This window comes from Onychomys torridus, chromosome 2, assembly GCF_903995425.1.
Source record: "Onychomys torridus chromosome 2, mOncTor1.1, whole genome shotgun sequence".
Taxonomy (NCBI): Eukaryota; Metazoa; Chordata; class Mammalia; order Rodentia; family Cricetidae; genus Onychomys; species Onychomys torridus.
The window spans coordinates 17,979,608-18,004,634 of record NC_050444.1 but is presented as its reverse complement, the minus strand read 5'-3'; the positions used below and the strand labels follow the sequence as shown (position 1 = coordinate 18,004,634).

Below are 25,027 nucleotides of genomic sequence, written 5' to 3'. Positions count from 1 at the left end.
GCTCTTCTTCTTTTAGGTGTTTAGCTTAAGGTTTGTCTGTCTTATTTATGTTTTAAAGAACCAGCTCTTAAACAGATTCTGTGTATAGTTCTCAGCCTGGAGAGAGAGCTCAGCTGTTAAAGGGTAGACTCACAACCAAACACATCATTGCTTTTGTCTCTATTCCATCAAGTTCCACCGTGGTCTTTATTACTTCTTGCCATCCATTACTTTTGAGTTTGGATTATTCTTGTTTTATTTGTTTATTTACTTATTTTAGTTTTTTGAGACAGGGTTTCTGTGTGTATTCCTGGCACTCACTCTGTACCCCAGCCTGGCCTCAAACTTGGAGATCCACCTGCATGCCTCCAGAGTGCTAGAATTAAAGGCACACACTACCACTGCCAGCTAAGTTGTTCATTTTATTTAGTACCTTGAGGTACTTCATTGGGTTATTATTTGAGATCTTTCTGATTTTTAAAGCACTCATAACTACAAATGTTCCTCTTACAACCACCTTGAAGTTATGCTTTCATGTTCATTTGATTCTAGGAACTTTTCCTCTCTGACTCTTTGAATGACTCAGTAGTAATTCTAAAGTTCATTCTTTAGTCTCCATGTATTTGTATAGTTTCTGTAGATTTTCTTTCCATGTTTTGATTTATACTTTTATTGTTCTAGGAGCTGAAAAGATACAAGAGGTGGTTTTGATTCTTTTTTATTTGCTTAGACTTGATTTGTAGCCTAGAATGTGGTCTGTTTTAGAGATGATCCTTGGGGCTGCTGAGAACATTTATTCTGTTTCAGTTGGAATAGTCAATAAATATCTGCTCAGTCCATTGACCTATGATGTACTTTAACTGCCCAATTTCTTTATTGATTTTAGCTTGGTTGGTCTAGCTACTGGCTGATTGAAACCACCCAGTATCATTGTTTCAAAAATCAAACCTTTTGTGTCCATTTCTGTTTTATGAAATTGGGAGTGCCACAGTTCACTGCATATACATTTACAGCTGTTATTTCTTCTTGGTGAATTCATCCTTTACTTCTCTCTTCTGACTCACTGTGGGTGGAAGTTGGCTCTATCATCAGAATAACTACTCAGTTTTTGATAGATTGTTTTATCTTTACCAATAAGGTATGATTCTTAGAGACAACAAAAAGTAGGATCTTGTTTCTTAATCTGGTCAACTCTGCCTCTGTATTAGTAAGTTGAGGCCATTGTCATTTAAGGTTATAATTCAGAGGTACTTACTAATTCCTGTGTTTCTGTTGGTTGTTTTTCTGGTGGCTTGGATTATTGTTTGTTCTTTACTTCCTCCCCTCTTAGTATCAGGGATTTGAAAACAGACTAATTTCAATGTACTTATCATTCGTTTTGTGAATTACGTTTTTATGTTCAAGCTCTATAAGGAGAAAATAAGAGAAAATAATTTTCATTGGTTTGGGTGGGATTTTCTCTGTTAATCCTCACTTTCCTCAAAGGTAGTATGCTGGTACCTAATCAAATTCAGGTATCCTTTTTGAGTGTGTAATTTGCTTGAAGATACTGCAGAATTTCTATTTTCTACTCATTTATTTAAAAAATAAACTCTATTTAGCTTAACTAGGTGATTTGTAACTGAAATGTAATTGTCAAAATACTTGCACTATGAAAAGACTGTATTGAAACCAGAAAAAAGTCAGTAAAGTGGTGCTGAATATTTAATAAAAGAAGACAGTCTTCTTTTATTGCTCTTACTTTTGTGTGAAAAATAGGGACATCAGATTAGAGGTTACATTTTATCTGGATGTTCAGAGTAACTTAAGTTATCACAAATATTTATCTTGGTATGTAGCACTAAGCCACTACTGTGGTAACTTCATATTTTTAATTAAAATTAATTTTTTAAGACAAAGCTAATTTCGTTTCAGATATACATGAGCATTCACTATCCTGACTATGTATGGTGATCCCTTTTAAAATATCTCATTACATTATCATCTTCAAAAATGGTTTCATTTTTAAATACTGCTTTGCTCTAGTTTATTGTACAAAGTTTGCTTATGATATATAACTTTTTAACTTAAACAGCTATGCAATTATCATGTGGGAAGTGTTATCAAGAAAACAGCCTTTTGAAGGTACGTATGCTCTTGATTTCCTTATTGCAGAAGACATCATGTTGTTGATACACATTCAGAACTCTCTAAGCTCATCATTTTAAACGTACCTGCCATTCCTTCTGTGTACAAACCACACTGTAAAAACAGCGGTTTACCAGGTCTGCATCTACTGCACCTACAAAACACACTAGATTACGATCAGTTAGGAAGAGCATACTTGACTTATGGATCAGAAGAATCTAAATTCCAGTCCCTTTGTTGTCAAGCCACAAAGTCTCAAGTCCTCATTTTTAGTCTTTGCAAAATGAGATTACTTTTTTTTGAGGCAGGGTCTCACAATGTAGCTCTGCTATGTAGAATGTAGGCCAGGCTGGCCTTCAACTCACAGATCTGCCTGCTTCTGCCTCCCAAGTGCCAAGATTAAAAGTATGTGCCATCACACCTGGCTTTATTACTACTTTCAAGACCCACACTAGCTATAAAACTCTGTGTGAAAATTTAATTATTATTCCTTTTATAAACACCAACAAATGTTGAAAAATAATCTTTGTCATTCTCAGATAATACTGGGCTTTTTTTTTTTTTTTTTTTTTTTTTTTTTTTTTTTTGTAGTGTTCAACTTGTTATGTAGTGAATATCCTCCACATTGCAGTGGTTCCGCAGATAACATTCCTCTCTCATTTGTATTAACTATTACTTGCTGCCCCTTGTTGGCTGGACTAGGCTCAGCTGAGCTCCACCTGGCTCAGCTCTCCTCCATCCTGTGAGAACTGCACAGGTCTGGCACTGGCTGGAAGATAAGTCCTCTTACAGAAAAAGGTGTTATTAATTGGTCTAACATACTAAGATTGCCTCATTTTTTTTATTTCATTAGTGTTAGTAACAGCTTTCCAGTTAATGAAATGTATTTGTTTTGACAGAGGTCACCAATCCTTTGCAGATCATGTATAGTGTGTCACAGGGACATCGGCCTGATACCAGTGAGGAAAATTTGCCATTTAATGTACCTCATCGAGGTCTCATGATCTCTCTAATACAAAGTGGATGGGCACAAAATCCAGATGAAAGACCATCTTTCTTGAGTGAGTAAACAGTTTTAATCTGGACCTTTAAATTAGAGAATTGTTAGTATACTATAAATAAAACATTTCTTGAAAAATTATGCCTATCTTGAAGCTGTTATATAAATTACTTTGCGCTTGTTATTTGATGCATTTGCATATAAGTAATTGCTTCTAGAAAAGACTTGAGAATTCCTAACAGAACAGTGAAGTTGTTTTGTAGGAGTAACATTCTGTTCACTTAGGGAACACCTGCCTTGTGCTCTCTCACTGGACAAGCACAGGGAGCAGAGAGTAAGTGTGACATCTCAGTTTAACATTCTTCTGCAGAAGGCACTGAGAAAATGAGACACAGATTTCGAAGTCATCCTGTAAGAACACAAGTGTGGAGATACACAGAGAGAGGGGTAAGAGGGCTTTGGGGAGCTGTTGTTTGCCGCTTGAAGCAGAGCCCGTCATTCACAGACTCAGGAGAGACGAGTTCCAGCAAAGAAAACATCCAGAGTAAAGATCCTGAGACCAGAAGAAGGAAATGTTTTGTGTTTTCAAGCAATAGGGAGACAGCCCATGTAGCTCGAGCAGAGTGAACCAAGATGATGGTAAAGATGCCTTAGAGAGCAAGGGAGCAGCTGCTTGCCACACTCAGACCTGTATTCCAAGCGCAGTGAAAAGCCCTTCTCATGGTCTCTTCTGGAAGCAATGTGATCTAATTTAAGTTTAAGTCAAAATCACTCGTGACTACTCTATGGGGAAGTGACTAAAGGAGGCCAGAGAAGAATAGAAAAAGCAGTTAGAAAACTCCCTCAGTAATTGTTTAATTCAGGTGATAATTCTGGTCAGAGAAAAATTACCCAGAATTAAGATACATTTCAGAGAAAGTACATAGGGTCCATCCCTCACCCCCACATTTCCCCAGAGTACTCTTGAGTAAAAGCAGCAGGAAATATTAGTTAGAAATATAGAGGGGAGAGAAACAGATAGAAAATACAGGATAGCCTCAAGAGGGCCTGGATCCTAATCCATTGGCCCTCCACTGTCTCTGCCCTAGGGTATTTAAAGGAATGCCAAGAGGTGGAGCAAAAGACACACACACACACACACACACACACACACACACACACACACACACACACACACACACACACACACACACACACACACGGGGCACAGTCAAGTGCAGACCATTTCAGACACCTGCCTTCAGGCCCGTGGTTTAATCATCCTCTCTATGCAGACCTGCTGAGTAAAGCCATTAGGAAACCTAAAAATGGGCTCCAACAGAAGAACAGGTCAGGTCTCTAAGTGTAAACAGGAGAAAATCTTAAGACCTCAGTTAGGCAGAGTTCTTAGGTTGAATCCAAAGGATCTAAATTTTTTTCAATAAATAAATAAACTTGGAGATAGAACTTAAAAAAATTAGAGCTTTGTACTCGAGTAAAGTACCAGGCCATGGAGCTGGCTCAGAGGAAAATCTGCTTCCATACTAGCCTGAGGACCAGTTTGTACTCCCAACACCCAAGTTATATGTGCCCTGTGCCCTGCGGGTGTGCAGCCTCCTTGTAATCCCAGCACTTGAGAGGTGGTGATAGGTTCCCAGAGCAAGCTGACTAACTAGACTAGCCAAAATGGAGAGCTCTGGGTCCAAATGAGAGGCCCAGCCTTGGTATATAAAGTGGAGAACAGTCACAGAAGATAACTAGTGTAAACTTAAGGCCATTGCAGTCACACGTGCATGCAAACATGTATACAATATGTCCACATCTCTCTCTCTCTCTCTCTCTCTCTCTCTCTCTCTCTCTCTCTCTCTCTCTCTCACACACACACACACACACACACATACACACACACACACACTTTGAAAATAAGTAAACACTAAAACATGAAATGATAAGATGCAAGTGGTGGGAACATATTTTTATATCATATCTATTGAAAGGACTTGTCTGGAAATAAAAAGAATTATCACTAATTCAATAAAAAGACAAACAATAACATTTTTAAAATTGTAGGAGATTAGAATTTCATCAAAGAAACTATACAACTGGCTGAAAAGCATATAAAAGGGATTTTCACATCACTAGGAAATACAAACAGTGAGATACCAATCCAAGCCCATTAAAACAGCTACAGTAAAAAAGACAGATGATAACATATTGGCCTTGATCTAAAGTAATGAAACCCTCAAATATTGCTGATTGTGTATGCCCAGTCATATACGCATGATTCATGTAACCAACAAGTAGAAGGAATTATAATTATGGTTTCTACTATAATAACATGTAAATGTTCTTATCCAAGAAAGAATCTAGAATTTATGCTATGAAATCAAGTGTCAATAACTCATAAATAATTTAAACTAGATCACCCTAGATAGAGAATTTAGCCTGACAACAAAGAATAAAATATCCTTATTAAACCTCTGAGGCATCCTTAGAAATTGCATAAAGGAACAAGAAAATGGATTGCAAAGGAAAGAAATAGACAGTATGGTCTCTTGTGTCTAGGAAGGAGCCAGAAGGAATGCTTCAAGAAGGGAATGGTAGTCGAGTCTGTTTGACTGTAAGTCATGTGAGAAAGCCTTACAGCTGAGTTGCAGTCGTGAGGCTGAAGTAGGAGAGTCTGTTAAACCCAGGAGATTGAGGCCAACTACGGTAATAAATATTCAAGCCTTCATCTCAGAAAAGAATGAAAGATTTTTCTCACACTGGCATCATTGGTAACCCATTCAAATGTAGTTTCTTCTTTTGAAAGATTTTTTTGTGTGTTATGTGTGTATTTGTGTGTGTGGCGGGGTTGGGGGGGTATGTACATGTGAGTACAGGTGCCTACTGAGGCCAAAAGCATTGACTCTCTGGAACTGGAGTTGCAGGCAATTGTAAGCTGTCAGATGTGGGTTCTAGGAACCAAACTTGGATGCAAGAACATGTGCTCTTAACCACTGAGCATCTCTTCAGCCCCCATATGCAGTTTCCATAGAGATGTGAGAACAGAAGAATGGTGCTGATGTATATGAAGTTAATTAGGTGCAGACAAGGACAATTAACACTTGAACATGTATTCTTCTCTCTGTTACTGGGTACAAGGAGGACAATTAACACTTGTACATGTATTCTTCTGTTACTGGGTTTTCAGTTCTTGTTCTCTCTCTCCCCCTTTTCTTTCTCTTTCTCTCCCTTCCTCCCTCCCTCCCTCCCTTTCTCTCTCTCTCTCTCTCTCTCTCTCTCTCTCTCTCTCTCTCTCTCTCTCTCTCTCTGTGTGTGTGTGTGTGTGTGTGTGTGTGTGTGTGTGTGTGTGTGTGACGTATATATATGAGTACAAGCATACCCCATCAGTGATCATGGGCAACTTTCAAGACTTGGTTCTTTTCCTTCCACCATGGTGCTGTGAATCAAACTAAATCAGTTGGACTTGCACGGGAAGTGCTTTCACCCACTAGGCTATCCTGATGGCCCAACCTGTAAGAATTCTGCACACATGCCAAATACAAGTCAGTTAGCGCATACGCAACTTGAAATATACTCTCATACTCCTGTTCTGTGGCTTTTCTTTTCTTTTTTTCTTAAGAGTGACTTATCTCTAGAGTACAGTTTTCAAAATTGTTTTTAGAATTTGTATTTAGAATTGTATGTAGAATAGTCCAGTTGTCAGGCTTTTATGAATCTTATTTTTGATGTCATATCTAAGAAATTTCCCTAACTCAGGGTCTTGAACATTTTCTCCTATTTATATTTAAGTGAATGATCTATTTTTAGTTAATTTCTATGTATGGTGGTATGGTAAGGGTATAAATGACCTGTTTTCCTGTGGCTATCTAAATGTCAGTATAGTTTATTTTGAAAGACTGTCCTTGCCTTGAGGAATGTACGGACGGCCCTCTTTTGAAAATCAGCTTACCAGAATTGTAATGGTTCATTTTCAGGCTGCCGACCCTGCTCTGTTGACCATCAGGTCTGTTTATGCCAGCAATAAGAATTCTTAAGACAGTTGGATGTCATCGCTTCAGTGAAAGTTTGGCATGGAGCTTTATAAGATAAATGTTAACATTTCACCTTAATTATTAGAAGTAATCTGAACTTAAAATTGTTGGGTTTTTGTTTTTGTTTTGTTTTTCTTATTTAGAATGCTTAATAGAACTTGAACCAGTTCTGAGAACGTTTGAAGACATAACTTTTCTTGAAGCTGTTATCCAGCTAAAAAAAACCAAGGTAAATCTCCCTTTGACACTTTGTAACTTAGAATGTAAAAGTCTGTATGTTACTCAGGATGTTTTAATTTAGTTTCCCAGATACAGGCTAGAATTTGGAGGTGAGAGAATTTACAAGGGCCATGATTACTCCCTTAGTCACCGAAGGTATTTCTCTTTCATTCAAATGGGCCACCTTCAGATTTAACAGTATCAGAATTCTCAGCATGTCAGATGTGAACTTAGAATGTGTGCTGAGGGCCCTGTGTACAGCAGACCCCATATGTCACTCACCGCAGGTGCATGTGACATGTGTTAGACTCTGTTACTTCTGCTAAGTTCTTGCTCTTCTTTAGTGGACTTGACTTTTCCTGAGATTTATTGTCAAGTAAAACAGTAGTATGTTCTATTTAAACCCTATTGTACTTCTATTGCTTGGTTTTTATTTTCTCAACCAAACACTTCATGTTGAAGACTAAACTGTCAGAGACGTTCATGTGAATGACCAAGGGCGTTGTGTGACCAGTGTAGCCCAAATGGTTTAGCACAGCGGAGGATTTACATCGCAGCTGCAGCTCCCTTTGAGCACAGAAAGCATAGGCTAGCACTCGCCACGTTTCAGTAAGGTGCACTGATAATAAAACTGCCAGCTAGCCAAACTCTTGGGCAATAAACAAGCACGATCTTCAGCTCCTTATTGACTGGCAGTTTGCTTTCCCCTCCTGGTTTGCTGGACCTACTAACATAACCTTTCATTTAAAGACTGGCATGTAAAAGAAACAACCACTCATAATGAAACATAAGATTTATCATAGCAATATCAGTCTCCAAGTTGTAGGAGGATCTAAAAATGAAGTCTTTGAATTCTTTTCATAACTTCTCCAACTCCCCCATTTTGGGGTAGGGTACAGCCTTTTCTAGAGATACCAATGTCAGTACAAACTCCTGAGACTGTTTCTTTTTGGCTTATCTGTTCTTTTCCTATTGTCTCCTTACAAGTTTCTCTTTTTCTTATCTCTTTCTAAGCAAAACTAGATGAGTAGGGACCTGGTGGTACCATCCTGTAATCCCATCTACTTGGGTAGGCTAAGAGAGGAGGATTGCAGATTCAAGGTGTGTCTGAGCTATGGTGTGAGCTCAAAGCCAGCATGGGTAAGTTAGCTAGACCTGTCTCAAAAAGAAAAATAAAAGAAGGGAGGGGACCTAGGGGTATAGTTGAGTGGTAGATCATGAAACGAAAGAGAGGAAGGAGGAGGAGGAGAAGGAGGAGGAGGAGGAGGAGGAGGAGGAGGAGGAGGATTACAAAGGCCTGTAGCCTTGGGTATGAAGAGAAAGGGAACCCTGCTGCGTTCCTTTTTTGTCTCCAGTTTAAGCACTAGGATCCTACATACGAGACTTAATGTTTACAAGTTTATCTCCCTAAATAAAGTGTTTTCACGTGGTTTAGTAACCCCACAATGGAGTCATCATTGTTTCTATGTCACAGCATTGTTTTCACATGGACTTGCGGTTGGGGGTTTTCGAAATTCTAGTTTCCTCAGGTGAGATTATTGCAGTATGGAAAAGTTAGTAACTTACATAACACCCCACATGAACAGTGAAAGTACCAATAGAATAGAAATTTCCAAGCCATGCCTGGGGATGTGCCTCTAGTCCCGGCCACTCTAGAAGTGGAGGCGGCAGAGTGGAAACATGAGCAACATCGCCAGATCCTCTCTCATACACATGTTATAGTTCTCTCTTTAGAGTGGCTTGTTTTATTTGCATTTTCTATATTTTTAAATTCTTTAAACCAGATCTTACTATTTGGATGTTTCCAAGTGAATATTTCTTGAAAAATAAAAGCTGAATCAAAAGTTTTCTTTAATGCTTTCTTATATTTCTCCTTTAGAAATGATTCACCAGTCCATAAACAAGTTGAATTATTATATCTCATTAGTTATTAAAAAATAAAGTATAACTAATAAAATGATATATTTTAAATGTTTTAGTAAAAGTCAGGAAAACTTTATATAACTGACATAGCCAAAAGCTAATTTGAAGATTCATATAAAATTCTATGTGCATCAGCTATAGTGGTACATGTCTTTAATCCTAGCCCTCAGGTGGCAATGGCAGGTGAATCTCTGTAAGCTTAGTAGAAAGATCCAAGTCCTCAAGGTTACATGGTCTCAAACACACACACACACACACACACACACACACACACACACACACACACACTTACTGAACTAGGTTTATGAGTAATAAACTAGACCCATTGTGTACACAGGTGGATATGAGTCGTTTCCTCTGAATGGAGCAGGAAGTTGTAAATTGGACAGTGGAGATTCAGGTGCAGTACCCACTAGTATCTAAAGTTCTGAAGAGCAATTAAAGTATTCTGTTATGGAGAGGAGAAGTAGACTTAGCCATCTGTGGATAGTTTGCACCTGTAATCACAGCACTCTAGAAGCTGAGGCCAGTGGATTCCTGTGAATTTGAAACCAGTGTGGTCTACATAGTAAATTTCAGGCCAGCCTGACCCTGACTGCAGAGTGGATATTCTCTGTCAGATGGGTTGAGGCAGGAGCTAGACTTCCAAACCTGTCTTTAAATGACTTGGTAGTAAAGACAGTTTGTCTAAGCCATCACTTTAGTATAAAGTTATAGTACTTAAATAAACAAATCACCTGTTTAGCAGCTGTCTTTTATTGAATACCTGCAAGTAATTGTAGGCCCTTTTCATTTATTAATTCTAATTCTTCTTACAGTAACCCTACAAAATGGGTATTCTTGTCTCTAATATATAAATAGGAAAACTTGATGTTAAGTTTCACCCCCCACACCCATGCACATGCAGGCAACCCTAATTAAACTTAATAGACTTTTTGTTTATGTGTTTGGGAAGTTTTTAAGACATGAAAGTAGGATGGGACGAGATGAGAATTAGAGTTCAAAAGAGAGCAGGAGGGCTTAAGAGAGTGGATGGGGTGAGGGCTGTGCCCCAAATGCGTTATATACACGCAGGGGTCATAGAGTTTCATATCCTGGGGCTCTAACACTGATCATGACCCCCCTCCATGCCACAGTAACACAGCACCCCTTTACATCATCCCAACCGTGGGTCCTTACCAGTACAGTAAAAATAGTAATAGGACTTAGAACATAGTACACAGCAAAATCAAGTATGTTCTTTTAACAAATCCTGTAATTATACTTTTAATATTATCTCAACTTTTAAACAATTGTGTTTGTGGGTATTACTTTAAAGATGAAGGTGCAAAACTCTTGTGAGAGAATATTTACCAATTAATATGAGGCAGGATGAAATGTCTGTTCTCTAAGCATTTCTTGTTGTACACTGTCTCTACCTAATTAAGTTATGTATTCTCAAATGATTAAGATTTTATTTCCATTGATTTTTGTGTAAACAGAAAACAAGTAGATTGTAATTTACTTCTGTAATTTCTAAGTCACATCCAATTAAAGCATATATGTGTGTGTGTTCATTCCAGATACAGAGTGCTTCGAGTACTGTTCATTTATGTGATAAGAAAACGGATTTATCGCTGAACATACCTGCAAACCATCCTCCACAAGAGGTACAAATATATATGTTATTTAATGCAAGAAGTGTATTAAACAATCATTTAGTCTAACCCCCTTTCTTATAGATGGGAAGCTAAAGTCCGGGAGTTGGTTAGGTAGTCATGGCAGTCTCTAACCTGAAACCCCACTCAGCTCTGTCCTCGTGATGCTCTAGGGTAGTGTACAGGTAAAACATCGGTGATAATTTCACCACCGTTTCACACCCTTCCACTTCATAGTACTAAGAGAAGTTTCTGTTGCTCCCCAAGAGTATTTCTTTAGTTGATCATTTTATGAATCATTTTAAGATTATATGTCCACTTTACAGATTCATAAAAGTAATAGTGCATTCAAAAGAACATGAAAGCACAACACATGAGGGTTTTTCATTTGTTTATATAGTGTGTGCACGTGTGTGTATGTGTATCAAAGGATAACTTGCAGAAATCATTCTCCTTGGCTCTGTGGTTCCCAAGGATCAAATTGAGGTCATCCACTTGGCAGAAGCCACTTCACCCTCTGAAACACCTCACTGGCCCCAATACATAGTTTCAAAATCACTTTTATATTAACTGTCTAATTTGATCCTTGAGTATATGCTAATTCTTGATGGAACCTGAAAGCCAGAGTGTTTCAATGCATTGTTGAAGGGCAATTAGCAATTCCATGACAGAGCTGGGAGTGAAGATGTCCATGCATTTTCCATCCCTTCAGGCTGAAAGAATTAAGAACAAGCATTTGCTCTAAATCAGTAGATAACTACTGATTCACCATTATAGCCACTGAACAGATCTGCTGGATCACGTAGGGTGGATAGCTATTTCCAGTCCTTAACTGTTGCCGCATCCTTCCACTTGAGTTGAAAATGAAGGTAAATGTAGAGGTTGGGGATATAGCTCAGTGGTAGAGCACTCACTTAGCATGTGTGTGAGGAGGCCCTGGGTTTAATACCTAATAAAGATGGAGGTGAAAAAGAAGTCACACGTATTCGTGATGGCTTTCCATTATTTCTTTGGTTCTGTAAGCTGTACTTTATAGTAGTTCTGCATCTTTGTTTTTAATAAGCCAAAGGCAAGTAAAGTTTAGAAGCTATAACTTTGTAACTTTAAAGATGATGCCTTTTACAAACTTGTATGTATACAGCTCTCCTCAACCTGTCGGTCCTCTGTTTACTTCAGGAATCATGTGGATCCTCTCTGCTCTCCAGAAACACTGGTTCTCCTGGAACCTCCAGGTCTCTGTCAGCTCCTCAAGACAAAGATTTTTTATCTGGTATGCCAGTTTCCCAATCAGTATGGTTACACAACTTTTCCACTTTCTTTCAAGGTCAGAGCGTTAGCCAACAGTGGTGTGCATGAAATACATTTTTCATTTGCATTCATGCTCCATTTTTTGAAGGAACAAGTCTATACATGTGAAGGTAACAGTAGAATGATGAACAAATACATTTATATTAAAAGCACTCTGTGATCACGAAGAAAAGTTTTTTTTTTTTTTTCCTGAATCTCACAAGAAAAAAGAGAGATGTTTCTTAGTTACCATAGTAACTATATTTTAAGAAGGATACATACTTACATAACTACAGGGCACAAGACACATTCTCTACAAAGTACTTTTAATAGCTGTGTGAGGGAGCTAGTCCTTGTTTTACAGATTCTGAACTCTGTGGATCACACAGCAAGTAGCTAGCAGATCCAAGACTTGATTAAAGCCAGGCTTTCTGATGAATACTTTCACATCACTCCACTGTGCAATGTCAACATGAAGACTGTTTCTGCCTAGAGACTGACCTCTAATTATGACAAAAGAACATGAGTCTAGAAGCAAGGAAACAAATAACAGTAGGTAATTTAGTTTGTCTGGTCAAGAGAGTAAGAAGAGGGGAAAAAATGAGGATCACAGTCATACCAAGAATGCCCAGGGACTCGAGAGATGGCTCAATGGCAAAGAGCACTTATTGCTCTTCCAGAGGACTTAGGTTCAATTCCCCGCACCCATACAATATCTCAGAATGATCACAATTCCAGTTCTAGAGGATCTGCTACCCTGTCCTGGCCTCCATAAGCACCAAGCATGCACAGTGCATAGACATATATTCATTTATGTCTGTTCACTTATACTATTTTTCTTTTTAAGAAAAAGACTTCCTGCATTCAGCTAACCTAATTTAGGCTTTTAAGTTCAGTAGGTGGTGGTTCTTGAAGAGGGGTATAAAATAAGAATTTTTGCTTTAGGAAGACTCATCCTGTCTGGCATATGTACAACATTTTGAAATTTATTTTTATGTATTGTTTGTATACAGTGTGTGAGGTCGGTGGCAGAGCAGCATAGAGAGCCACACGTGCCACAGTGCACATGTAGAGGTCAGATGACAGCTTTTGGGAGGCAGTTCTCTCCTTCCACTGTGGATTCTGGGAATCAAATCCAGGGGAAGCCAGTGCTTTGACCCACCAAGCCATCATGCTGGCCCCTGCCCTGGAGAAGCTACTTTGCCGCGAAAAGGAGACTTGGAGTATGAAGGAGAGTTAAGAGCGAAAGTGGGCGGGGAGGGCGTTGTGAGCGATCAGATGACCCCCGGGGGCCTTGACTTCCCGCCTGAGGAGCTGAGAGAGGACAGGCAAAGCTGGGAAGTTATGCCGGGAAAGCACCACGGCTGCTCGAACCAAGAACTGAAGTGGGTTAGAGCTAGGATGGAGGACGATTACGATTTTCATCTTTTGGGTTGTTTTTGTTTGTCTGAGATGCCACCAGTACCTACTGGGGTAATGTGCGGGATGTTGAGGAGACAGTGTGTTTAATAATGTCAGAAAAATAATTACATAAACTAAAAGGGGAGATAAAGAGTTGAAGCACTGAAATTGTTTTCTAGAGGAGGAAACACATGAAATACAGATGTTTTGCCCTTAAAAGTCTGTGTCCTGATAGACATATGTAAGACACATTTAAACTGGAAAAGGAAGAATTCACAGGGAAGTACTGGACTAGGAGAAGACAGGAAATTTTATTATTTTTAATAAGCATAGAGCAATGAAGCACTAACAGTAATAAAAACTATTCAGTATAAATGCTTATTACTCTAAAAAGTGTTTGCAGAGCTGGCAAGATGTTTCTGTGAGTAAAGTACATTCAGCCAAGCCTGCAACCTGAATTTGATCATCAGAACTCACATGGTAGGAAGAGAGAGCTGGCTCCTTCAGGTTGTCCTCTGACCTTCACAGACAGACAGACAGACAGACACACACACACACACACACACACACACACACACACACAAATAAATGTAATTAAAAAGAGTTAACATATTTTCAGAATTGGATTTCTGAAGTAGCTTCAATGACAGTGAAAAACCTGAGCCATTGGAGCCTACCTTCTGTGACCCACCGTGGATACTTTAGTGATAGGAATATCAAATGACTACTCTGCCCCTAACGACATGTTCTGTAGGAGGATCACCAGACTGCTCTTCTCTGAAGCTGCATCGCTGTCCTGGAAACCATAGCTGGGATGGTACCGTTTCTGCATCACAAAGAGCAGCCATCTGTGATCACAGACCCACGCTGTGCTCTCTGGCTATAATAAATCCACTCCTGGTTGAGACGAGTTCAGGTCAGTATATGCTGTGAGATACACTGCAAATGCTGGTATTTTCTTTACAAGTACACACTGCGTAGAGTCACCATATAATAAGTTTTCTTAGTTTTCATTCCCTACCCCAGTAAACATTTACTAGGAAAGTGTTTCCAACCTAGTGCTGATATGTCTTAATAGGGCCTGGTGTACTCCAAAAGTCTCTAACTAGGAAGGAGTATTAAAAGGAAGCATTACTTACTATGTTAGTAAAGGTCAAGCTATTTTTTTTTCATCAGATATGCAGGTATCCTTTGTATTTGAAACAAAACAAAAATTAAATTTAACATACAACATAGAATATAAAAAATACAATATTCTTTCAGGAAGGTGAATGGGAGATAAAATGCACATCTCTGAATAGTTCCTGAAAATGTGAGCATTTCCCAAAAAATGCTGTTTATACTGGCACAGACATATAGAAATGTCTGTTGTGCTTACTCAGTTTTGCACAGAATTATACTTTTTGCATGTGTCTGTCCTCAACTTTGTAAATTGTCCATGCTCTGCCCTTCTACAGAGGGCCTGCAACCCGGTATAGCCCAGCAGTGGATCCAGAGCAAGAGGGAGGACATTGTGAGCCAAATGACTGAAGCCTGCCTTAACCAGTCGCTGGACGCCCTTCTGTCCCGGGACCTGATCATGAAGGAGGACTATGAACTCATTAGCACCAAACCTACAAGGACCTCAAAAGTCAGACAGCTACTAGACACCACTGACATCCAAGGAGAAGAATTTGCCAAAGTTATAGTACAGAAGTTGAAAGATAACAAGCAAATGGGACTTCAGCCTTACCCGGAAGTTCCTGTGGTTTCCAGAACACCATCTTCAAATTTCCTTCAAAATAAAAGCCTATAAGTGAGTCTTTTTTGAGAGGAAAGTAGGTTTACAAATGGTTATTTATATGTCTGTTACCTGGATAATATTTGTATAGAAACATAGGAGTATTAGACGCTTCACTGAAGGTTTTTTTGGGAGAGATAAGTATGTCTTCTTCCATGACATTGCAGTATTTTTTTTAAATTAATATAAGTAAAAATTTTGCATTATGCTGTATAGTTTAGTTTTTTATGTCAGTTTCATTACTTGAACTTCTTTATGTAATAATTACATTTTTCTTGAACATAACAATGCCTTAAGGTAGCCTTTGTTTCTGTTGGAAGACATTTCCAAACTCACTTATCTGCAGTCTTCATTTTCTCTAAAAATGCAATTTGACTTTATGTAGCAGTGATATAATATTCCCACTCCGCAACCCCAAGTTCAGACCTCCAGAGGACGTTCTTTCAAGCTATACAAAGTGTATAAAGAAGAAAAAAGCAACCTTTTATTAACACTGGCCATGAATCCGCCTCTGTTTAGCCTTTGCTCTGTCAGCATGGTGAGCAACCCATTGCTCATCCTAATCAGCTGCTTCCTGCTCCTGTCTGGAGTACAAGCTGGCTGGGTGGAGACCTTCCTTAGTGTTGCTGTTTTCTTTGGAACACAACATGGTTTCCGCACTGAAGGGTGCTGCAGGTACAATCTTCCAGCTCAGATACACATCTGTTCAGTTACCACACAATAGCCTTGCTGCTCCATTTTTTATTTTCTAGGCTTGTTCACACCAACTTCACCACAAACAATAAAAATACAATACAATGTGAGTCCTTTTTCCTTTTGGCTTATGTCGCTACAGGGAACCTATAAGAAGTGAAAACTTCTTCTGAAAACTGTTTAACAATGTTAGCAAAAAGTGAGAAACAATATAAACTTGAAAGCCGAAACTTGCAAGATCCACCAGACTCAGAACCTGAAAAACATGAATAGAGCATGAATGGATTTAGATGGCATTCTGACAATGAACTATTGGGTATTTGAAATAAGAATGTAGGGTTGGGGATTTAGCTCAGTGGTAGAGCGCTTGCCTAGCAAGCCCAAGGCCCTAGGTTCGATGGATCCTCAGCTCAAAAAAAAGAATGTAAACACCAGGGTTGGCGAGCTGACTCAGCACTTCAGAGCCGGCTGCTCTTGCATAGGACAAAGGTTCTGTTCCTAGCACCTATATGACAGCTCACAGCCTCAGTAATTCAGTTCCAAGTCTCTAAACCCTCTCTGGCCTCTACAGGCACCAGGCACATGTTCAGTGCACTTACATGCAGGCAAAACACTCATACACCTAAAATAAAAGGGAAAATATTTTAAGAATTTAAATTCTGTTTTAAAATGACATTAGCCAGACTCTTATGGGACTTTCAGAAACATAAATATATAGGGGAAAATAAAGATTAATTAGACTCATGAATTGTCTGTTAAATTCTTTAAAAAAATATTAAGATAAAAAATTTATGTGTGGTGGCACACATCTGATATCCTAGAACTCTGAAAATGGAAAAGATGCAGTTCAGAGTCAACCTCAACTACCTAAGTTCAAAGCCAGCCTAGACTATCTTAAATCCTGCCTCCAAAAAATAAACAATGACAAACATTTAATTTGGAGAGAAAAAGAGTAGTTCTTTTTATTTTTAAGATTGGTTTTACTCTCTACCACCACCAGCCCTTCTCTTTCTCCTGGGTGTGTATTTAAAATTACCTTCTAGAATAAAGATGCCCTTAGCTGGGCGGTGGTAGCACACGCCTTTAATTCCAGCACTCAGGAGGCAAAGGCAGGTGGATCTCTGAGTTCAAGGCCCGCCTGGTCTACACAGTGAGTTCCAGGACAACCAGGCTACACAGAAACCCTGTCTCAAGACAAAAGAAGAAAAAAAAATACTAATGCCCTCAAATGGACTTTTATACTGATGTGTGTGATATATGTAGATTGATAAAATGGACTGCCCTGGTCTTGGCATTTGCTGCAAAGTCTACAATTCATAGTGTGTGAGCCCCATCTGTAGTCACATGCTTACCACCCACCTGATGATGTAACCAAGACACGTGGATAATCACCCATTGTCACAGCCCTACAAACTGCAGGAACACAACATACTGACCGTCTGCCGTGAGCCCCTCCTTTCATAGAATTAGTAGTCTAAGCAGGTGATTTTCCACTGTGACCCGAACTTGATGTTTGAGGGGAGGGGTAACTGCTGAGTATGACTAGTCAGCATAGAACAAGGCATAAAGCAGGCACTTTTTAAAGAAGTCATGAACAGTGAAATGAACGCTGCAGAAGGGGACAGGATGCGCCCCGCGTCCTACTTCCCACAAGGGATGCAAATACAGATGAGAGTAAACAGAATCCTTTCTAAGTAGAACAGGGATTCAGAACTTTGTCTCATTTGAGCCACATAATAAAGTTTGTTGTTGTTGGTCTTGAACTTTCCCGTTAAGTAAAAGAGAACGGCTTAATTTTGTGCCAATTGTGTGTGTGTTTAATTTTAATCAACCTTATTAAAAAAAAGTAGAGTTTGAGCACAGAAACTTCACAAACAATATTCAGCAAGAATTTTATAATTTGTAATTATAATTACAAAGTAAAATTACAAAAAGTTACATAATGTGTAACTGATTTTGAAGAAGAATTTCTATACAGGAGGAATGGTACTGTTCTCTATGATATAATACATAAAGTTTCACAATATCCAAATAAAATGACGGTGTAAAGTATTAAATTATATTAAAGACAGTACCCATATTCCTTATGAAAGCAAAATTCCTTCACTTGGCCTGTATATCTCTATTGATCTTCTTCCTGAGGAATTACTCTATATTGACCCCTTTCTAAATTGTTTAAAGTTTAAGGAGCCTTGTTGGTTTTGTAAGTTTCTTAAAATTTAATGTCATGTAATTAATGAATGGATTAAAATGGACAGTTATGCATCTGATGCTCCAAGCTCCTCTATAAAAAAATGTTAATGCACCTGTATACTATAGTTAAATATTCCATTGATCAAGGGAACTACAACCTCTTCATTAGTTTGTCACTACACAATATCACTTGTACACTGCTACACTGATTTTTCAAACTGTTTCTCAAGGTTGGGCAGATACCTCAGTGGGCAATACTTCAATTGAGACTCTTCACAGGTGATGCTGGGCTGTGTCACATTGATACGTAAAGTTAACTGAGTCTCTAGCATAACTGCAGTTTGCTACTGTAGAAATTAAAACTTAGAAATCAGAGTTCCGGCGGAGAGCATGGTGAGCTAGAGAGTGCGGTCTCCTTCCTCCAGGCCCCTTGCGGCCTCGGGCCTGTGCCGTGTGAGCCCGGGAGAAGGACATGCAAAGCTCAAGCCATTGTGCTCCATGGGTGGAATAGAAATCACTGTCCCGTTGTGTTTGGCTTTGCTGTGTACATAGTACATGTAAAGGACATAGGAGTCCTAACTTACACCATCTAGTCACTCTAGATGTTAAAGAGGTTGCCAGTGTATGACAAAGTAGAGGTAGTAGAACAAGACATTTTGTACTTTTATGTTAAAATTTTTTCTTTTTGTGTTAAAAAATTTTATTACTCTTGTTACATGTGTGCCGTTTACTGGACTGCTGTGTACATAGTGGACAATAGTCCTTACTTGAAACATCAGATGTTTGGAAGTGCCCAACGTATGTTAAATGTAGAGGTAGTAAAATATCACTTTGTAAATTCTTTTTGCTAAAATTCATGAAACGCTGCCTTTTGGGAGTAGAATTTGAACCCCTCTGTGAGCAGTACTTGCTCAGCGGTTTGGAGGAAGTACTGGGAGGCAGTGAGGTCATGTGCTAGTATGTTTATATGGGACCTTTCAGATGCCATTTCTGTAAATTTGCATTTTGTTTTGCTAGGTGTATACTGTAAATAGTGGACAATTCTGTCTGAAATCTTCAGCTTCTAGTCTCTAGATGTTAGAGAGGTTGCCAGTCTATGACAAAGTAAAATTAACACATTGTGTTCCCTGTTAAAATTTATAGGGAAGATTGTTCTGTAGACGATTTGGGGATATGAATTTGTTTGGCTATTTCTAAGCATTACATATGCCTGTATTTGTCTACTGGTTTGAAGGCAGAGAGGAGGAAGAAAGTGGGTCAAAGCCCAGAGGGTTGTGTTCAGAAGATGCCTCAGATAATAACCATTGCTTTGTATACAGTTATTTACCAGTGCAGTGTGAACTGCAAATAAGGTCTTACATGAAATACCTAGTCTTTCTACATATGTAAAAGTGCTTAATACATTTAAAAGTAGAAGTAGTAGAATAATATTTTATGTAAATAGTTTTTGGAAAAACTGTAGATTCTATGTTTAGAATAGTTAACCCACCTCTGAGAACAGTGCACCAACTGTACTTGTCCAGTGAATTGAGGAGGTGGGAGGGAAGAAACTGCAAAAAGATTCCCTTAGTGTGCTAGACACCTTTAGCTGACCCATCACCCTGTATGTTAGATACATTTCACTTAACACTGCTGTTCTGTATGTAGTGTACAGACTGGACAAAGGAGTCTTCATGTCATGATCTCTAGGTTCTTAGTGTTGAGAGGTTGCCGACGTATAACAAATGTAGAGTTAGTGAACAAACACATCCTGTATACGCTGTTAAAGTTCATAGCAAGGTTGTCTGCTGAACAGAGTTGTGAAAGTATGCAAGTGACGGGTGCCGGCGTCACGTGATCCAGGGGAGAGGCTGGAGAAAAAGAAGGACGGAGACCAGAATGCTCTCAGCAGAAGACACTTTGAGATCTAACCATTGTTACGTGTGTTTGGTTTCAACACTACTCTGTATATAGGGGACAAATTTATGTCCTCATCTGAAACATCTAGTTCTTCTAGGTGTTTAGAAGTGCACAAAGTATGTTAAAGGTAGATGTGGTAAATAATACATGTTGTAAATTTTCATTTAAACGCATGGTTAAATGCTGGAATGGTAAAACCAGTTCTGAGCAGCACAGACTTGTGCTGGTTTGGGAGGGAGGAAGAAAGAAAGCATACAAAGATTCTAATACTAATGTAAGTTTTGGTAATGCAAGATTAGCCATTGTCCTTTTATCTGTGTGTCTTATTTTGTGATATATCATGGATACAGAAGATAGACAAGTCCAAATACACAGTACCTAGTCGTCCTAGATGGTAAAGAGGCTGCCAGTATGTGACAAAGTAGAGTTAGTGAAAGGACATGGTTTAAAGTTGTGTTAAAATTTGTAGGAAAAAAAAAAAAACCACTTAAGAAGTGAAATTGTTAATATCCCCACAAAAACACGACAGTTACATACACCTGACCCCTGGGTTAAGAGAGATGGGAGAGGTTCTAGATTGGAACATTGCTATTTATAGGTCTGTTAGGTTTGTGCAGTTTCTTTACTGCACTGCATTGTGCACGTGCTGGGGAAAGTGAATGTTACTGAAAACATCTAGTCTTTAGACTTTTAAGGGCATAATAGACTTGTGGTAATGCATGCCTTTAATCCTAGGCTGAGGCAGGTGGACCTTGTGAGTTCCAGGCCAGCCAGGGCTACACAGACTTTGTCTCAAAATAGTAAGGAAATGTGCATAATGGACTGGTAGGGTGGCTCATCAGGTAAAGGCACTTGCCACCCAGCTGGTGGACCTGACCTTGATCTCCAGGATCCACATGATAAAAGGAGAAAACTGGTTTACAAATTGTCTTTTAGCCTCCATACAAGCAGTGGCATGCATGTGCCCACATGCATATGCTAATTCGTAAATGTAAAAAATGCACAACATGGTACAAATAAAGGGTTACTAACACCTTTTAAGGATGGTTATTTCATAGGAATGGTTACACTGGGGGAATGGGATTGTTAAACTTGGTCTTTGAGCAGATACTGTTACCAGTGGTGGATGTGGACAGGGGAAAGAACAGTGTGGAGTAAGGTACTATGCCTGTTGGTTGGCTCCCGTTGTCTAGCCATTGTTCTGGTGTGCATTTCAGTTAATGTTGCCAAGTATAGGAGGATAAGTCCCAGTGCCCAAAGGATGTTAGAAGTAGAAAGATAGTCACTATAAATGTCCTGCTAGTCTTTTGGAAGGGCTGTCTTCTGGGGGTGACCTTTGTAATACTCTCACTAGAATCATCCCGAACTGGGGCTGTGCAGAGAAGAGCATGGATGAGGGAAGAGCTCTTTGCTAGGACCATCACATACAGAAAACCGTCACAACTGTACCCAGGGATCCATATGTGCATTTCTGGGAAGATACTTGAGTTTCTTGTGCACAAAGTTCATTCCACAACATCTGAAATTCATAAATTCCTAAAGGAGAGCATATGGTGAAAGGGATAGCTTGACAGATTGACAGAAAAGGTTCCTCTTGAGCATAGAATTGTTAAACCATGTCTGAACAGTGTGAGTTAATTCATGTTGCTAGGCTGACTGGAGGGGCAAAGGGAGGCTCACAGGGCGAGATCTGCAGCGCTGTGCTGTGTTGAGACTGAGATCCCGAGAAGCTCTGCTGTAGGTGCATCTTCAGCTACTCCATAGGAATACATTTATTGAGCAGGGACACGCCTTCTTCCTCGTATTTTAGTATATAGATCTGATGATAAACTTAGGAATGCTGTACTTCATGCGGTCTGTGGCTTTGTCTTCTTGTAAGCTGAGCGTTGAGGAATGGAGAATTTTAATTGTAACTTCCCAGTCCTTCTATCTAGAGGCCTGCTCCCATTTCTGTCTTCTGTGAGATTTTTGTTGCCAAGGAAGACAGGATTACAGTTGTGTCTGACAGATTGAGATGGCGTGGCGTATTCTTGGTTATCAAAATACTCATGTAGCATGGGGTTTTTAGTTGGTGAATATTTGCAATGTGGGGGAAAGCATGGTACATACTGTATAACCTCGATTCCCTAAATGTGTGTCCACTTACAGCATCTAGAAGGACACATCAAGCTGAGCTGCTTGTGACTGGGGAGGCTGTTCTTGCCTTCTTGTGTTGTGTTCCTGTAATGCACATACTACAAATAAATGCTTCTTTTAAAAGCTTAAAAAAAACTTAGAAATCAAAACTACATGTTTATATAAAATCACAAAAGAACCCTCGTATTTTCGCAATGGGAAAAAATGGTGAGAGGTATTTTGCAAGTCTCTTTAGGGAAGATTAAGTAGAAGCTTTTTGCTCAGCTCTACCTTCAGTCTGTTCAAAGTCACCTCCATAGAGCGGGGGGGGGGGGGGGACCTCATTTTCTACATGCGAAAGAATAGCAGTGAGAAGGGCAGAGACAGAATTTACGAAAGTTTGACCTCATAGGCCGCTAGTGGGGCCAGGAGTATTGGGACCAGACTTTGGGAAATGTTAGCTTAAAGCAGCAAAAACTTGGAAACTATATAAAACTGTAAATAGCTGAGGATATTACTAAGTGACTATTCAATGAGAGCTCACGCAGTTCTGTTTAGCAGGAGCAAAAACTCCAGGGTAAGAGGAGTTATTTCTGCTGTTCTATGGCATTTGAGTAGAAGAAGTAAGTACCCCTTCCGCCAAAATTTAGCCTCCCTTCCTGCATGCACTTCTGGTAGGAGATTTTCCCTCCCCACCCAACACAGGCTCTTCCAGTTATCTTGACTCCATACTCCCTCAGAATCCTCACTTTCCCATTTCATCCCAGTTTCTTTTCTTTTGCACGCTGCTCTCTAAAGGTAAAAAGTTAAAAAGCACAGTCTTATGTAATCCACAGAGTTAAATTAGCTCCCACAGAATAGTCACAATTCAGCATGTGATTAGACACCAGGACGGTTTTTCTGTACTTTGACTCCACAGCTCTAGAACTAGGTTCCTAATGTGTTGGGACACATCTTCATTTTAAACCATTATAGTTTATTCCATTGTGTAGATGCACCAATACTTAACATATTTCCTGATAATGGGCACTCTAATTTTTCCAACTTTCTGCTATCAGAACCAATGCTGTCCTGCTTGAGCTCATCTGGAACTTTTCAGAGAAGGTCCTAGAAAATGCTGCCGTGGTCACATTTTGACACTAGGCCAAGGTTGAGCTGGTTCCCCCAACCCCTGCTGAGCTCCCTCCAGCTATTCAGGACACGAAAAACAATTCAAAGTGCTAAAACTGGTAGCTTCAACCCCTCACAGCTTAAGAAGCTATGCCGAATGGTTTGGTGGCCACTGAGGTGTAGATGTGGAGAGATCATAGGCAATTATGGCATCATCGGCTATGATGTTTAAAGACCAATCTTTAACATCTGGTTTTACTTGAGTTATTTGAATGTTCTTGGACCACATGTAATGAGACCACTATCTGAATAAAATATAAGCAGTCAAAAAACAAATGAAAAAACAAAACAGTGGTGCCCAAGATGGAGCCCAGTCCTAAACAAGTCATTTATACCATCCCCTCTAAGGCTCAGGAAATATTTCAGAACAGGGGACAGGAAATATGTAAGAGCTAGACGTAAGTAAAGGGCTACAAAACTCCATTCCCTAGACTGGGTGTAACCACTGTAATTAGTAACACATGAACTGTAGTTAACCTGAGCTGGGTCCCACAACCAGGTCTATCAACAATTAGTCAAGGAATGGGGAGAGTCCATGGGGCTCTCCCCTTCCTCTCTGAACAACTGGCTATCAACAGTGAGAGTCACTGTCTAGTTGTATACACACTACTAAGCCTACTATGTTCTGATGGACAGCTCCAAACCCACAGTCACACAGATGGCTCTGGTTAACCTTGGTGGGATATAAAATAAAATAAAAAGGATAAATATGAGAGAGAAATCTGTGGAGATGAGGGAAGGTTAACAGAGGTGATAGGGAGGTGGGAGATCTATGCAAGCAAGGTCAGTATGCATATATGAAATTGATAAAAATTACCTTAAAAAAGTAGTACCAATAAACACAAATAAACACTGGAAAACTTAAAATATTAGGAAACATGTCTAGGAATCAAACTTCTTGAGTCTAAGAGTAAGATGTCAGTAAATTTTAGCAGTTTTTCTTGCACAAGTCCATGTCAACTTACTGTCTTACTGGCCTCAGTGAATTGTGGCCAGGCACTGTGGGGAAGCTTTCTATGGCAGTTCTTACCTTTGCATCTCCCTGGTCCCTCCCTTTTTCAACCCTCAACCATTTAATCTGCCCTCTGTCTGAGGCACTCCCCTGAAACTTCTCTTGCCCTAGATGACTAACACACCCTCATTGTTCCTAAATCTAGGAAGCTTTCCAGACCTGCTCCCATGTGATGTAGCTGAACACTCCCTCCTTAGTGGTTTGTGGGGGATGAAGAGCACCACAAGCCCCTGCACTTTCCTCCTATGGTGTGTGGTCGTCTCCTGGTCCAGGACTTTAGGTGTTCTTCCTCCTCTGAGTTCAGTATGAGCCTTCCTGTTTTGGTTATCTCTATCATTTCCCTGATCAACCTCATCTCCTTCAAAGGTCTTACTCACCACCCAGACACCTGTGGCTTCCAAAGTCAGCCCTTTGTCTTGTACTCCAGACTCACTTCCCTCTAGACCTGCCCATGTGACTGCTTCACAGGAAACTCCACATTCCAAACTGACCTTGACATTCCTCACTACCACATACACCCCAAACAACGTGCTTCTCGTGTTTCTTTTCCCCACCTGCTGCCAAGTTTGACTCTTC

General features: G+C 39.5%; 1 protein-coding gene across 2 annotated transcripts in view; it reads left to right on the top strand.

Moving 5' to 3' along the window:
* Positions 1–16,172, top strand: part of Ripk2 (receptor interacting serine/threonine kinase 2) — a 31,785-nt gene extending 15,613 nt beyond the window's left edge. For both annotated transcript variants that reach the window (XM_036179413.1, XM_036179414.1), the window contains 7 exons: positions 2,054–2,103; positions 3,006–3,167; positions 7,266–7,351; positions 10,827–10,913; positions 12,078–12,171; positions 14,344–14,505; positions 15,047–16,172. In XM_036179413.1, the coding sequence (XP_036035306.1) occupies positions 2,054–2,103; positions 3,006–3,167; positions 7,266–7,351; positions 10,827–10,913; positions 12,078–12,171; positions 14,344–14,505; positions 15,047–15,384 (979 nt within the window). In that variant the 3' untranslated portion in view covers positions 15,385–16,172. The remainder of the gene's footprint in view (positions 1–2,053; positions 2,104–3,005; positions 3,168–7,265; positions 7,352–10,826; positions 10,914–12,077; positions 12,172–14,343; positions 14,506–15,046) is intronic.
* Positions 16,173–25,027: the final 8,855 nt, after the last annotated feature.